The 15,412-nt window shown below is 40.0% G+C and overlaps 1 protein-coding gene across 2 annotated transcripts in view; it reads right to left on the bottom strand.

Moving 5' to 3' along the window:
* Positions 1-13,710, bottom strand: part of LOC102201770 (atlastin-2) — a 36,349-nt gene extending 22,639 nt beyond the window's left edge. For both annotated transcript variants that reach the window (XM_005747109.1, XM_005747110.1), the window contains exons 1-2: positions 13,616-13,710; positions 934-1,220 (exon numbers count right to left, since the gene is read on the bottom strand). In XM_005747109.1, coding sequence (XP_005747166.1) covers positions 934-1,220; positions 13,616-13,676 — 348 coding nt within the window. In that variant the 5' untranslated portion in view covers positions 13,677-13,710. The remainder of the gene's footprint in view (positions 1-933; positions 1,221-13,615) is intronic.
* Positions 13,711-15,412: the final 1,702 nt, after the last annotated feature.

Genomic DNA, 15,412 nt, shown 5'->3' with positions numbered 1-15,412 from the left:
AAGCTAGTCTGTCTGTGTATAACTGTTACAAGTGTTTGTTTTGTATTGCCAGCAATGAGTTGGACTTATTTTTGATGGGACCCCGCCAAGGCTGCTCTGTCCTCCGGCTCTCTTTATAATGTTTTATGAACAGAATTTCTAGGGGTAGCCAAGCGGCAGAAAGCTTTCACCTTGGTGGCCTTATAATCTCTTCTGAGCAGGTGACCTTCAGCTCATACTGGAGAAGTTTGTAGCTGAGTGAAGTGGCAGGAATGAGTATTGGCACCTCCAAGTTACAGGTTATGGTCCTCAATAAGAAAAGGGCCACTTCGAGTGAGAGACAAGCTGATGCCCCAAGTGCAGGAGTTTAAGTATCTTGGGGTCTTCTTCACCAGCAAGGGGAAAGAGGAGCAGTCTGATGGATTGGGCTGCATCTGCAGTGATATGAACACTGCAGTATAAGCTTAACATAAAATTATAAATACTCCTAGTAAACCAAATTTCCCAATCTTCATCGTCAGTGTGGATTAGACTTCACACAGTATGTTGACAGAAACTGCTTCAAAGAGCAGCACTCATCTGCTTGACATAGCACCCAGTGACGGTTATGAACATTAACTGTTAATGGACACAGAAACTGCTACCGCAGTTAATAGTAGCCACACTCAGATAAATCAAATATGTGTACAGCATTATTCACAGCGTTACAACTTTCAACATTTTGAAACAAGCCAATTCTGAAATTAATGATTAATTCAGGAAAACCAGATTCCATAAGCTCATTATCGTGGTGTATAGTTTGCATTTGTGTTTTGCCAGAGTGGGGCCATTCAGTGGTTCTTTTGACTGCTCCACCAAGACGAGAGTTGAGGTCAATGGATATATTTGGTGATGTTTGTCAGCAGGATTATGATGAAACTAACAATTTGAATTTCACAGAACTTGACAGGTTACCTGTTTGTACATGTAACGAAGCATAAAGTCGAGCAGGAAGGATTTGCCCTTGCGAAAAGCTCCAGCCACAGAGACGACGACCACATGGAGGTCCTGGACCTTCTTCTGCAGCAGCAGTTGCTCCAGCACCTGCTCCTGCAGGAAGAATGAATGCTCCTCCTCATTTGCCACTACAATCTGCACAGGCTGGGGCCTGCCCACTTTCTCCTCCTCTTCCTCCTCCAGCAGGTCATAGTCCTCCTCTTCACACCTCATCTGGGATGCGCATGATTTAAAACTGTGGCCACCTGAGAGGGGGAAAGTAAGCTTAGAATGTGTCTGAAGGCTCAGAATGCAGAAATGATTGGTCATGACTGTTCACTGGTACAAAGCAATAACTAGCCAATTAAAGGGATTTACAGCCTGTGTTCTTATTATCAATTATCATTTGTAGCAAAAAAATATCGTTTTCAGTTGTCTCAACATTCATGAACATTGCTGTTAAATATAACATGACTTTCTAGCAATTTAATTTTGGCAACTCTACATATAACAACCACTTGTGAAACAGTTGGTTGTGAGTGCTTAGATAAATTACACTCACTTCCAGATTCTTTAAAAATCAGTGTGGAGTTTGGAGGGGTGGGTGGCAGCTACATTGATCCTGTTATTATATGGGAGACCATTTCTATTATTTTTGACTTGGATAATTCAATTCAATTCAATTTCATTTATATAGCGCCAAATCACAACAAGCGTCGCCTCAAGGCGCTTTATATTGTACAGTAGATCCTACAGTAATAGATACAGAGGAAAAACCCAACAATCATATGACCCCCTATGAGCAAGAACTTTGGCGACAGTGGGAAGGAAAAAACTTCCTTTTAACAGGAAGAAACCTCCGGCAGAACCAGGCTCAGGGAGGGGCGGCCATCTGCTGCGACCGGTTGGGGTGATAATGAAACTCATCTCTCAATGCAAAGTCGAGCCAAATGTATTTATAAAGCAAATAAATAAGAAATAGAAAGGAATATATAGATTAGGAATAGATTAAATAGATGTTAGTGGGGGCTAAACATATATAATAATGACTGAAAAAATACACAGGAGAGACAATAGGTTTTCAGACAGACTCAAATGCCACTACATTCTTACAGATTTATTTCACCAGTAGGCAAATAAAGAGTCCAGAGTGTGTACTGAGGGCACAAAGAACAGAGGTGAGCCAATTAATACCTCCTTTAACCTCCTAGGACCTGGCATCCACATATGTGGACATCACATTTTGAGTTATTTAGACTTCAATACTAAATTTTGCTCTACAAGGGTCTGATATCCACTTACGAGGACATTATACTGCTACTGTTCTATCAAGATTTTAGACGAATACCCTCATTTGTGGCTCTTATTTTTCTTAAAAACAAAAATAAGGTTAAAAAAAAAAAATCTGGTAATTCTTTGTTTTTACATTCATCAGGTCCCAATATGCCCAAATAAAAAAAATGCATGCTGTGGAAGAGTTCGGGTCTTAGGAGGTTAATTCAGTTTTTATTTAATAGAACCATAAGCATGAAGAGTAAGAGTAATAAAGATGCACATGTTATAACTTAATATAATAAGCTCATTATAGTCTACTTAATTTTCTATTATGCTGGAAGTCAGAAACTCCCTGATCTGTGTGTTACCAGTATTAGTGAAATGGCCTGCAAAACTACAGTTAGAGTACAGTAACTGTACAGTTACATTAAGGTAGCCCTGTCATTACAGGGCTACCTTAATGGTTCACACCAACTTTACAAGCAATTGTCACAAGGTAACAGTACAAAGATTATGACGCAAATCACACAATCTTAATCAGTAATAGTAATAATAATAATGGATTGGATTTATATAGCACTTTTCAAGGCACCCAAAGCGCTTTACAATGCCACTATTCATTCACTCTCACATTCACACACTGGTGGAGGCAAGCTACGGTTGTAGCCACAGCTGCAGTAACATCCTTTTTACAGCTAACTGTTGATCTGACACAGCTACACATTGTCATCGATAACAATGACTAGGAAAATTGCTCAACATCTAATTTTATTGATGTGTCATATTACAGAAACACTTATATGGTTTAAGAACTACAATATACTACAGAAATACATTGGAGAGTATCGCCTTGACTGCCTGCCAAGACTACACTCAGTACTAACAAAGAAAAATGTAGTGTGACCATTAAAACACAGCATAACAGGAGGGTGGAGAAGATGGAAGAAAGATGAAAGGGAGACTTTGAAAAGTGTGTGAGAATATCACAGTCGTCCTGCGACTGCAACGCACAAGTACTTAAAAGATCAGTGCCCTGGAGCTGTGACGTCAACTCTGAATAGGTACATTTGAGGAAGTTAAATTACTGTGAAATTTTTATTAAATGGGAGGTCTGGATTTTCCAATAATATGCGACTTTGATAATACAAAGTTGTCTGTAAACCTAGCCAAAATCCACAAACAAATACTTTATTAGTGGAAGATGATATTTACCCATAACTTTACATGGTTCTACTCAATGGAACAAGAGAACCATTATCAGAAATAGAAAAAACACTGGATATAGAAACAGTTTCATGATAATGGTATTTTTATTAATCACCATGACAATGGTAAATTTTTACAATTGGAAGCATTCCAAGACAAATTTTACATACAATATTCTTATTGTCATTACAAATTGTCAATGCAATTACAAATTGATCAAATACATGACTTCTCACGAGAAAGAAACAAAGAAAGAAACAAAAAAAAAAAAAAAAAAAAAAAAAAGGGGGGGGGGGTTTGGTGACAACAATATAATCTCTAATAAATATTATAAATATGAGAAATGGCCAATACCTCCAAAACACAGACACTTTTCCAATTTCAATTCAGTTTTATTCATATAGTTCCAAATCAAAGCAGCAGTTGCCTTATTGTAAGGTAAAGATCCCACAACCCTATAATAATACAACAGAGAAAACCCGAAAAAGCTTGCTCATCAACCCCTTATGAGCAAGTGCTTTGACAACAGTAGGAAGGAAAAAAAACAAACTCCCTTTTAACAGGAAGACACCTCCAGCAGAACCAGGCTCACAGGGGGCAGCCATCTGGCCCCCTGACCAGTTAGGGTAAGGGGGGAAGAAGACAGGGAAAGGACAAGCTATTGAAGAGAGCCAGAGATTTATAATAAATAATAACGAAATGCAGAGGTGTATAAACAAAGTGAAAGGGGCAACTGAAGAAGAAACACTCAGTTTCTTCTACAATTTTGACTCCATTTGCTCATGGGAACCTCCCAGCAGCCTGGACCTTGCAATGTAACTAAGGAAATATTTAGGATCACCTGATCCAGCCCTAACAATATGTTTATTAAAAAAAGGAAAATATATATATATTTTGAGTCTAATCTTAAAAGTAGAAATAGTGTCTGTCTCCTGAATCCACAGAAGAGGGGCCTGAAAACTGAAGGCTCTGGCTCCCATTCTACTTTTAAATACTGAAGGAACCACAAGTAAGCAGTCTGAGAGCAAAGTGCTCTAATGGGGTGATATGGTGCTATGAGGCCATTAAGATGGGATCTGATTATTCAGGACCTTGTGTAAATTCAATTCTAGGTTCATTTTAAAATAATCTTAATAACTGTTATTCAGCTGCTGAGACTCTAAAAAATGTGGTTTAAAGTTTGTTTTTTTTGTTTTTTTACTGTTAATGCTATCCTTTCAGATTTTAACATAAGACTTAGGTGTTATAAAACTGAAGATTTAAACAGTTTTAGATACATTATACACTCTCAAAGCACTTTGTTTGAATAAAATGTTAGATTGAAAAACACAGCAGCAGAAGGTTTCACAGAAGTGTGATTACTTCTTCTAATTTCATAACATGATCCAGAGTCCACATAATCAACAGATTCACCCTGGAGGCAGGGCCAAGGCGGTTCTCTGGGTCCAAAGGTTAGGAGAAGCTTCATGCTTATTTTTTTATTTTTTATTTTATAAATTACACCTGTCCTGTGCCAGATGTTCTGTTGACCCACTGAGAAAGACATTATTTTTGTGACATCAGGAGGACTGACGCTCATCGCAGGGATCAAACAGGGAAGTCTTCAGACCTCCACTATCCGCTCGGCCAATAAGATGGACAAACCCAACATGTCATGAACAGTGTGTTCATCAAGAGTGAACACATAACATGATTTTTCTGTTGTTGTTTTCTGGGTGGTGCTGAGGGCGGCTCCTGTAATCAAAAGGAGAAAAGAATCATTACAAACTGTAAAATGTGAAGTGTATCTCTCAAATCTGAAATAAAGTGGTCAGAATTCAATGGTGGTCACCTGCAGGAAAACAAGAGACAAACACACATCATTAGCATTGTTTGAGCTGCTGCCCGAGTACTGGACAACATATTAACCTCCTAGGACCTGGCGTCCACATATGTGGACATCACATTTTGGGTTATTTAGACCAAAATATTTAATTTTGCTCTACAAGGGCCTGATATCCACTTACGAGGACATTATACTGCTACTGTTCTATCAACATTTTAAACGAATATCCTCATATGTGGCTCTCATTTTTCTTAGGAACAAAAATCTGGTTAAAAAAAATAAAATCTGGTAATTCTTTGTTTTTACATTCATGAGAACCCAATCAGCCCAAATATCAAAGAGAAATTAAAAATGCCTGCCGTGGAAGAGTTCGGGTCTTAGGAGGTTAATGCTTCACATCATTTCTCTCTAGCGATATAACATGTACAGAGTATTGAACATTTAACTTTGTGAACAACACCTAATTAAGAACCTAATTTTGCCCTTTTAAACAAGAACACTTGAAACAAACTCAGTTGAGGGAGAAAAAAAAAAAAAAAAAAAAAACTCTCTCTCTCTCTCTCCCCCTTTCAAACCTGTGGCCGGTCTTTATCCTTCAAGCTCAGGTCATCTACCAGAGGCTTATGAGCTTGAGGGTCCTGCAGAGTATCTTTGCCATTCCTAGGACTGCTCTCTTCTAGACAGAGATATTAGATGTTGTTCCAGGGATCTGCTGGAGCCACTCACCTAATTCCTGACAATTGCTGCATTCCGTAGTCAGTATCCGTAATGATCTCACTGAGGGGGTTCAGGCCTATGCAGAACAGCAGTGGGTAGATCCCGCACTTGATGGTGACTTGCGCTATAGATTTGAAGTTGGCCTCTAGTGTTGTTTGCCACATCACCAGTGAGTTCCTGATGAAGGCTGTTAGGGTCCTGTTGATCTTGTACAATTCTAGGAATTCCAGGATCCAAGTGTGAGCCGTCAAGTCATAGGCCTTTTTATAATCAATCCATGCAGTGCACAGGTTAGTCAGCCTAGTCTAGCAGTCTTGGGCAACTGCTCTGTCAACCAGTAGCTGGTGTTTTGCTCCTCTGATACTCCTACCAATTCCTTTATGTGCCCCGCTGATGTATTGACCCATGTGCCTGCCAGAAGCCTCCACGTGGTACTGACGCAAGTTATTAGCCGGTGGTTGGATGGGACTGATCCTTTGGTTCATTTGTGTAGTTAGGCGCTCACTGACAACCTACTGGCTTCTTCAGCCAGTGGGTGTGAACCATGCTGGGGCCTGGTGGCAGTCCAACTCTTCATACTGGAGACCCTTTTCTTAAATGTCTGCCACTGTGATGGTTACTGGACCCTGTTCAGGGTTAGTGCAGTGGTCTGCTTTTAGATTTACAAGCCACTGAGCATCGCCGTTATGTGTTGCGTCCTTCTCTCGTATGCTCTTCCAGTATTACTCAGTCTCCAGCCTTGGTGGTGCTGTTCTCATATTGTTCCCCTGCCACTGAGAGCACACCTTGGATTGTTCCTTTGGGAACAGCTAGTTTATTCTCCTGCCTTCTATTTCTCAGCTGCTCGGCATGTAACATGCGGCAACATAGAGGAAGTGGCTGACTTCCAAATGACATAGCATTTGGGTGGTACCTCATTAATCTCTAGCCGTGAGAGCAGTTCCTTCTTCCAAATGTTGGAACACTGAGCTACTAGTTTCGCCATCAATCTGGATGCTGGGTATGGAAAATTCCATAGGTCCCTCATCCATTCATGCAACTATTTCCGCTGGGGTTACTTATGTAGCAGCTTCCAACAGCGCCCTATTTTTGTCTCTTGCCCACTTATTTTGTCTTGTTCCACTTGTCATCTGTGTGTCCTGGTTACTCAACACCTGACGCGGACCTTGTTAATCCAGGCGACAGATCAAAGACGTGAGGAAGGTGGTTGGCCAACTATCGGAGCTACAGAAAGGGGAAATTAAGAAGCTGCCCAAGAAGTATAGCAAGCTGCCCATAACCGAGGCCTTAGAAACTGCCAAGCAAAAACTGAGCCTTTTCCAGCCGCTTCAAGAGGGTTAGGGTTAGAGAAATAGAAGGCAGGACAATAAACCAATGTCAGTGTCAGGGGAACAGTATGAGAACAGCAGCAAGGCTTGAGACCGAGCAATACTGGAAGAGCATATGGGAAAAGGACGCAACACATAATGGCAATGCTCAGTGGCTGGTGGATATAAGAGCAGACCACAAAACCCTGCCTGAACAGGGTTCAGTAACAATCACAGTGGCAGACATCCAAGAAAGGGTCTCCAATGTAAAGAGTTAGACAGCACCAGGCCCTAACATGATTCACTCTTACTGGCTGAAGAAACTGACTGCACTCTATGAGAATCTAACAGTGCAAATGAAGCAGCTGCTAGTCAAGACACTTACAATGGTTAACTGAAGGCCGGACAGTCCTGTTCCCCAAGGATCCTTAGAAGGGTCCAGTTCCATCAAACTCCGGGCCAATACCCTACCTCAGTACCCCATGGAAGCTCCTGTCAGGTATAGGGCTGGGCCATATTATACAGTTCACGGTAATACTGGTATAATGTTGGGCAACGGTAAGAAAATGAAATATTGCGATGGGTATATGGGTAAAACGCGCATGAGCAGTGCCTTTGTTTTCATACGCACAAGGCGATTATGCCTTGGTTATGCTGAGGATATGTCGGCCAGTTTCCACTGGAAATGCCTTTTGGTTAAACTGTCAGCAAGGAATTTGCATTTGCACTGTTAAATTTTTAATAAAAAACAGCTGCTTGTTTAAGTAAAAATACATTGATGTTGTTTTTTTTGCACTAATAAAGTTGTGGAGTTGTAAAATATTTTGTCTAGTGTCAATTATATCATCAGTTATATCGTTATCGCAAATTTTCAAATGTATATCGTGATAAATATTTTTGGTCATATCGCCCTGCTCTAGTCAGGTATCATAGTAGCTAAAATGAATAGGCATATGGCTCAACACATGAGAGGGGGCACATAAAGGAATTGGCAAAGCTACTGGCAGACAGAACAGTTGTGCTAGACTCCAAGACCAGGTTCACCAACCTGTGCACTGCCTGGATTTATTATAAGAAGGCCTATGACTCGATGCACCACAAATGGATCCTGGCATGCCTAGAACTGTACAAGATCAACGGGTCCCTAACAGCCTTCATCAGGAACCCAATGCAGATGTGGTAAACAATGCTAGAGGCCAACTTCAAGCCCATAGCCCAAGTCACCATCAAGTGCGGGATCTACCAAGGAGATGTTCCAGTTCTGCATAGGCCTGAACCCCCTCAGTGAGATCATTATGGATACTGACTACAGAATGCAGCAATTGTCAGGAATTAGGCGAGTGGCTCCAGCAGATCCCAGGAACAGCATCCAATATCTCTGTCCAGAAGAGCGAAGTCCTAGAAACGGCAAAGATACTCCGCAGGACCCTCAAGCTCCCAGGCCTCTGGTAGACTATGGAATGCAGCAATAGCAATGCAGACATAGAAGCCACTGTCATCAAGACATGGAAGCTCCTTACCATGCATGTAGGGTTTCACCCCAAATCTAGCACCCTGTGACTGTACGCCTAAATAGAAGGAAGGTATGCCTAAGAAGGAAGGAGGCCGGGGACTAGTGAGTGTCAGTACCACAGTCCAGGACGAGACAACGAATATCCACAACTACACCAGAAAGATGGCCACCACCAATGTGCTCAGTGAATACCTCAGGCAACAGAAACCTAAGAAATGGGAGCAAGAGGAGGAACTATCATGGAGTCTCTAACACAACAAGCAAGCCCCCAGGTACAAGGCTGTGTATAGATACCCCTGCTTTCCTATTATAATCCTGTTTCTTTTAGTTTGTGAACATCAGCTGTGTAAGACACAAACGGAAATCAGAAACTGGGACTGATTTTACAGGCTGTATTGTGAGAACATTTTCGATCTTCAGTAATTCTTCTTCTGTTAAAACTGAATGAAATCCATCAATGAGGGTTTAAAGTGCATTTTCTTTTATTAATTTGGTGTTACTGTCATTACAGATGTCAGGGAGACACAAAAATGCTGCCATTTGCATATATTTTATAATCAGCTCTCCAAAAGAACTGAAGGAGAGTCTAACTTGTTGCTCTTACAGAATAATACTCATAAAAAGTACAGTAACTGTCATGTTAGTTAGTGACTGAGCAGCTAGAGTGGCATTTTTCCATTGCTCTTATAAACAGTTTTAGTGCCTGATCTTCAGCTGCAGGTCTGAACATCTTTCCATTGAGTACAGCAGCAGAGCTCTGACTGTACAGCACTGACTTTAATGTACATTCAAGCTCAGAGTGACTTGTTTAGTCAAGGTATATTCATTCACATGCACGGATTAGCTACCAAACACGGCTTTCCCCAACAGATGACTGCTCAACTAAGCTAGCTATCTCAGGATGTTAATTTCTGATTATCTTACAAACACACATTCAACTTACCGAAAAAGTGCAGTTAGGCCTCTGGTCCTTCTGTCGGTTAATCCAGTTTACTGCAGAACACCTCATGCTGTCAGTTTGAAACAGTCGTGGTTTTGGAAAGTAAATCCTGGCCCTCCTCTCCGCGTCCTGGCTCTATCAGCCATTCCAGATTAGATATAGGCAAGTTTCTCTGTAACAACAGTTGCCAGTCAAAGCTGTCATGATGACGTTGACCCCAATAACAGCATTAAGTTATTAACTAGAATCCAACCTGTGAGAAAGGAGACCCCTTGAACAATGAGAATTGCTAATAATGGCATAAAGCATCTTTGTGAAAAATCTGATAACATGGAGGAGCCGGGGTTTATGACCAATACTGGAGCCAGACACCAGGGGACAAGCTGTTAGGTCGTCCATGTTTTCTACAGTTATTGGTTGAAAACACTGACTTCAAATTCATATGTTTCATGGGTCATTATTTTAATTGGCTGGAGAAGAGACAGCAGGGTGACATTTATAGCTGGGCAACTTGAACAGGTAAAGCAAATATGCACTGTAGCCTGGAACAAGAGGTATGCCTACAGGAAGCAAAGATTAAAGGAGTGAATAAATAATCGTTGACTAATAAAAATTAACTGACAGATTAGCCACAGACTGACTACCAAAATAATCTTTACGTGAATATTAGAGAATATAGAATATTAGAGTATTTAGAGAATAAAATAATTAATTGCCTTTTATTTATGGGAAAATGCTGACAGTTCTAAACAAATGCAATACCATTATTGCCATTTTCAAATAAATGCATTAAACTAAGCACTCTTTACAGTGTGAATATGTTCTATATAGCATGGCTGTAGTCTTGAAGGTTGAGTCTCCTTGCAGGAATCAATAAACTGGCAGTCGAAGTGAAAGTCTGCTGGATGGGGGGAAAAAACCCAGTCTAATTCTAGAAGCCTCAGCTTTCCTCTTGATTATAGTCCTCTAAGAGGAATTATTGCCATTACGGAACTGCAGGCCTGACCTGAAGTGTATAGTAAATAAAACCACTATTTACAAAAGTCAGTTTTAACCTTTGGATGAGTAAAGCTCCTTGTATGGCAGCAGTGATGCTTCACTGACCTACAGAGCCACTTAGATTGAATAGAGACATGTAACCAGGACAGATTTAACTCTTTGGGTGACCTGGTCCCCATTCAATTTGTCATAGAAGCAGTGATGTTGCTTATGCTATATGAAAAAGACAGTCCGTGCTTTAACGTTCTACTTACGAGGGCCAGCAAATCAGAATAAAGTTAACTGAAAGGGAGGAAGACATCTAGAAACTCTTTGTTTCAGATATTTGATAAACTCAGAGGGGTCACTGAGGTACACCATTAGACAAATGAAGATCATCTGAACTGTGAATAATGCAAAGCTATTAATGTATCCAAGCATAAACATACTGTACTCTTCTGGATGAAGATTTCAAAGAGATCCATCTATTAATATCTATCATCCATCTCCCTCATACTGTATTTATAATCTAAAACTTCAGTTATGTTTTACTAATTTTAGATTTATAGATAGATAGTAAAGTGGAGTAAGAAAGTAAAGTAAGATTACAAAGAAAAGGAAATTGAGTAAATGCATTTTGTTAAAAGTCAAAGTTTATGTAAAATGACTAAAAACATATTTACATTGTTTAAAAAAAAAAAAGGTTCTTTCAGTTATTGTGAACTGCTTGTGAAAAATGTAATTTCCTGCATATGATGGGTGAAGGTAGCACAAGGTGGGAGAGAAGAGGAAAAGTAAAAAGAGCGCAAAGAGACAGTGTGCGATGACACAGAGCAGGTGGAGAAGTTAGCTTGTTTTCAAGTATTTTCAGTGAGTGAGTTCAGACTTTTCGTCACGAGAAGTCACAGTTTGTGTCTGTACCCATGTTGGCAAGACACGGTAAAGTTTCAGCGTGAAGCTGCTGGACAGGACAGTGTATTTTGTTTTCTGCTGCTGGTGTAATTATTAAGATGGAGCAAGGCTAACACAGCCATTTGCTAAAAAGGACTACTGTAGACCGCCAACTTTGCCACCAGACTGCTCATGGTTTTTGGGAAATGCAGTAAATCTATTAATCTAGGCCTGATTTGTAAAAGGTGGATGGGCTCTGCCTCGAAAAGGTGGATGGATGGGTTCAGTCATTCGGGAGGGGTTCAGAGTAGAGCTGCTACTCCTCCACATCAAAAGCAGATAGGTAAGGCTGTCATGTCATAGGTAGGACAGGGCATTAAATTTAAATCTAAAATAAATAACGCTATGGAACCCTGAAAATAAACAGTCTACATGCCACGCCCCCTTTAGATTCACCCTTTCAGCAAGTTGCCCAATTTAAACATTTCTCCAGTGTCTGTCCTTTGCTATTAAAACACATTAGAAACTATATTCAGTCAAAATTCTGCTAATCTGTCTTAAAGTGCTTCTATGAAGAAGCCCAGGGCTTATCAGAGAATTGCAAAACCAATAACCACGCCCTAAGAATTCCCATTAGGATCAGGCTAATAAGTACAGGTCTATAAGCATCAGTGCTGTTGCAATATTCAGTCTGAACTTGAATCTGTCAAGATAATAAACATACCAGCACAAATACATACAAATCACATGACATCTATAACAGCAAACAGTTCCAGCTTCTTCTTCAATGACATAAGAAACTCTGTGCTTAAAAACAGGGTAAAGAACAGTGAAGGCTTTTTGATATTACAGTCCACCAACACTCCCCAAACAGACTAAGGAGTTAGTAAACTTTAAAAATCCAAGATTTCCTAAACAGCCAGCTCAGGGAAACCAACACAGCTGTCCTGGTATCCTTGAGATCCTTGTAAGCAGATTATTATGAACTACTCCAACCTGATACTGGGTGTCTTTCACGAAAACCACGACAGCATTGCTTATGCGTTTTATTTTTTCCAGTGACAGGTAACAACTACTGGCAAGTAACAACTACTGGCAAGTAATTCTTTGAAGCTCCACAGCTAAATAGTAGAGCATTCCAGTATTAAGGTAAACTTACCTCACTGCTTATTCCTTCTGACCTCTGTCCATTAAATCGTTGACTTACATTTGAGATCAAGGCTGCACAATCAGAGCTCTTGCAAAAATAATACAAGTTTCGTCGATACTAGAGAATTAAAAAGCTGAATTTTTCAATTCAGATCTTCATTTACAAATGTTAATTTCATGAATTTCTTAATAAGAGAGGAAAGCCATTTCAACTGGCAATTTTAACTTTAGTTGGAATTCGAAGTTAATTTGTAATGTGTGTACCCTAAGGCCTAAGGCATAAAGCTATATTACATTTGTAACGGTGTCCGCTGTTATAGCGCCTCGTTATCCAGTGCGTCGTACATTAGCCTAGCTAAAATTACACAGCAAGTTAAGTTAGCTAGTTGCTAGATAATAGACGAATACAGGCTTCTATTTACTGTACATTGACAGATCGGTTTAGCGGCTGTTATAATGACATGTTCTACAAGAAGGAACATCAGCTCAAGGGGTAAGCAGTAGCAGGAAAAACAAACAGATTCAGCTGCAGGTGAGGACAGCTGAGTGGCTTCACACCGGCTTTATTGTAACAACACACTGCACAGCGAGAATGAGTCGTCCCCGGCTCAAAGAACGCACGCTCGGTGTCATTATCAAAACAATCTTTTCAGTGATATTTTATCGGTCGAACACAGCGGGAAGCTCAAATTCGCAATAATATGCGAAACAACGGCTGAGGCGAATATTTGGCGAAGCGGAGCGCTGCATTGTCATTTCATAACCGTTGTTATCTATCAAACGCGCACAAACACACTGCGGTTAAAACCACACAAAAACTCTTCTTACTAGAATCTTTCAAGTCTCAGAGCATTAATTACCTTCTTTAAATATGCTGCTTTTATGACTCCGCTGTTTCAACCTGCTCTTCTCAGCCGCCATCTTTCTTAACCCGCAAATATCGGCAGACCGCTCTGACGTCACCGAACTCAGAGCGGCAGTAATGTCCGTGGGGTCCTAAAATACACAACCGGCCTGTTCCTCGTGTAAGTTGGCTTCTGTTCTGCAGCCCTCACTTTCCATGGTTTTATGGCAATATTACTAGGTAAATACCAGAGGTAGGAATTAGACACCTTTGAGAAGGGAAGTGGACTCAACAGTACCTCAAAATTCGGTTTCTTTAAATGGTCAAAAAAGTGGATCCAAAAGCAGAGGTGGGTCGAGTATCCAAAAATTGTACTCAAGTAAGAGTAGCATTACTTTAAAATATTACTCAAGTAAAAGTGAAAAGTAGTCTTCAAAAAAGTTACTCGAGTAAGAGTAAACAAGTACTTCGTGAAAAGACTACTCAAGTAGCGAGTAACCGTTTGAAATGTCTGATTTATTTTATAAATAAATGCTATCAGACAAACCAAAAAAAATAAATATACAAATTTTAGTATTTTCAAACGGAATATATGTAAAAACATGAACAAAATAAGGCACAACAATTCTAATTTCAAGATTTCAGATTTTCAACAAGCTTTTTTCACCAATACCTACAGTAAATAAAATAAATATATAAACAGTCCAAACAATTTCCAGTGACAAGATATGCTGTAAACTTTATATTCATTTTTGTTCCAAATGGCACAGCAGCCTCAGAGAAAACAGAACGAGACATCTTCCTCATGTACATACAAGGGAGCTCAGTTTACCATACATTGTATGGGTGTGCATTTATTTCTGCATATTTAGCAAAAATGTGCCATTTCTTGACTCAGTAAGGTGATGGTTAAGCTTCAGCAGCAGTTTGCTCTCAAGGTTCTTTCTGTGAAGCTGTAACTGTTTAGCAGTGAACAGGAGTCCTGCATGACTGATAAGTCCTTCACAAGCTCCAGATGCAGGAAGAGGTGTATTGATTTTGGTCAACAGCTTCTTGATGTGAGGGACGCCATGCAATAGATCCACACCTCCAGTGAATGGACATGAAAGGTACCTCTCCAGCCCTGGTTCTGGGTTTTTTGACCCCATGGGTCCATCATCTTAGTCGAATAGGCCGCTGTTTGCCCTAGCATCATCCAGCTCTGTGTCTAGGTGATGTCTGATAAAGTTGAGACCTGTGGAAAGATGTATGGTTTTCAAAAGAATTAGGTCTGGTCATTATAGTGCTGTATACACTGCCAAGCTATGGATGTTTGGCAAGAAGATTTGATCACACTGGAGATGTTTTTTACTAACTCTTGTAGAAAAACAAAATCTTGTCATTCATATTCCGCACAAACAGTTTGCAATGAATTCCAGATTAAGTTTAAAATAAGAATGCGTGCAAGGCTAAGCAGGGCTCTCAAAATTTCAAATTCCCTGGTAGCCCTTCGGGCAGGGACTCTTCGGTTTTTGGTAGCCCAAAATAAATTTAAGTAGCCCGAATAAAAAAGAGAGCAATTTTTTGATTGATGTTTTGTTTCCTGTTTTGTTTCCTTTACAATATTATACATTAAAGTATATTATTGTAACGGAAACAAAACATTAATCAAAAAATTGTTGAAACGCAAATTACAACATTGAATAAAAATTACAATCATCAATTCAAATACTTGATTCTAATTGAACAGAAATTTCTATGAACTTGTAAGAACTGTGTAGGACATGAATCAGCCTGTGTCAGATCCTGAATTTGAAATTTCCACTGAAGTCAC

Source organism: Pundamilia nyererei, unplaced genomic scaffold (assembly GCF_000239375.1).
Source record: "Pundamilia nyererei isolate P.nyererei 1_Seehausen unplaced genomic scaffold, PunNye1.0 scaffold00189, whole genome shotgun sequence".
Classification (NCBI taxonomy): domain Eukaryota; kingdom Metazoa; phylum Chordata; class Actinopteri; order Cichliformes; family Cichlidae; genus Pundamilia; species Pundamilia nyererei.
The sequence above is the reverse complement of the archived record's forward strand: the minus strand, read 5'-3'. Positions and strand labels throughout refer to the sequence as shown.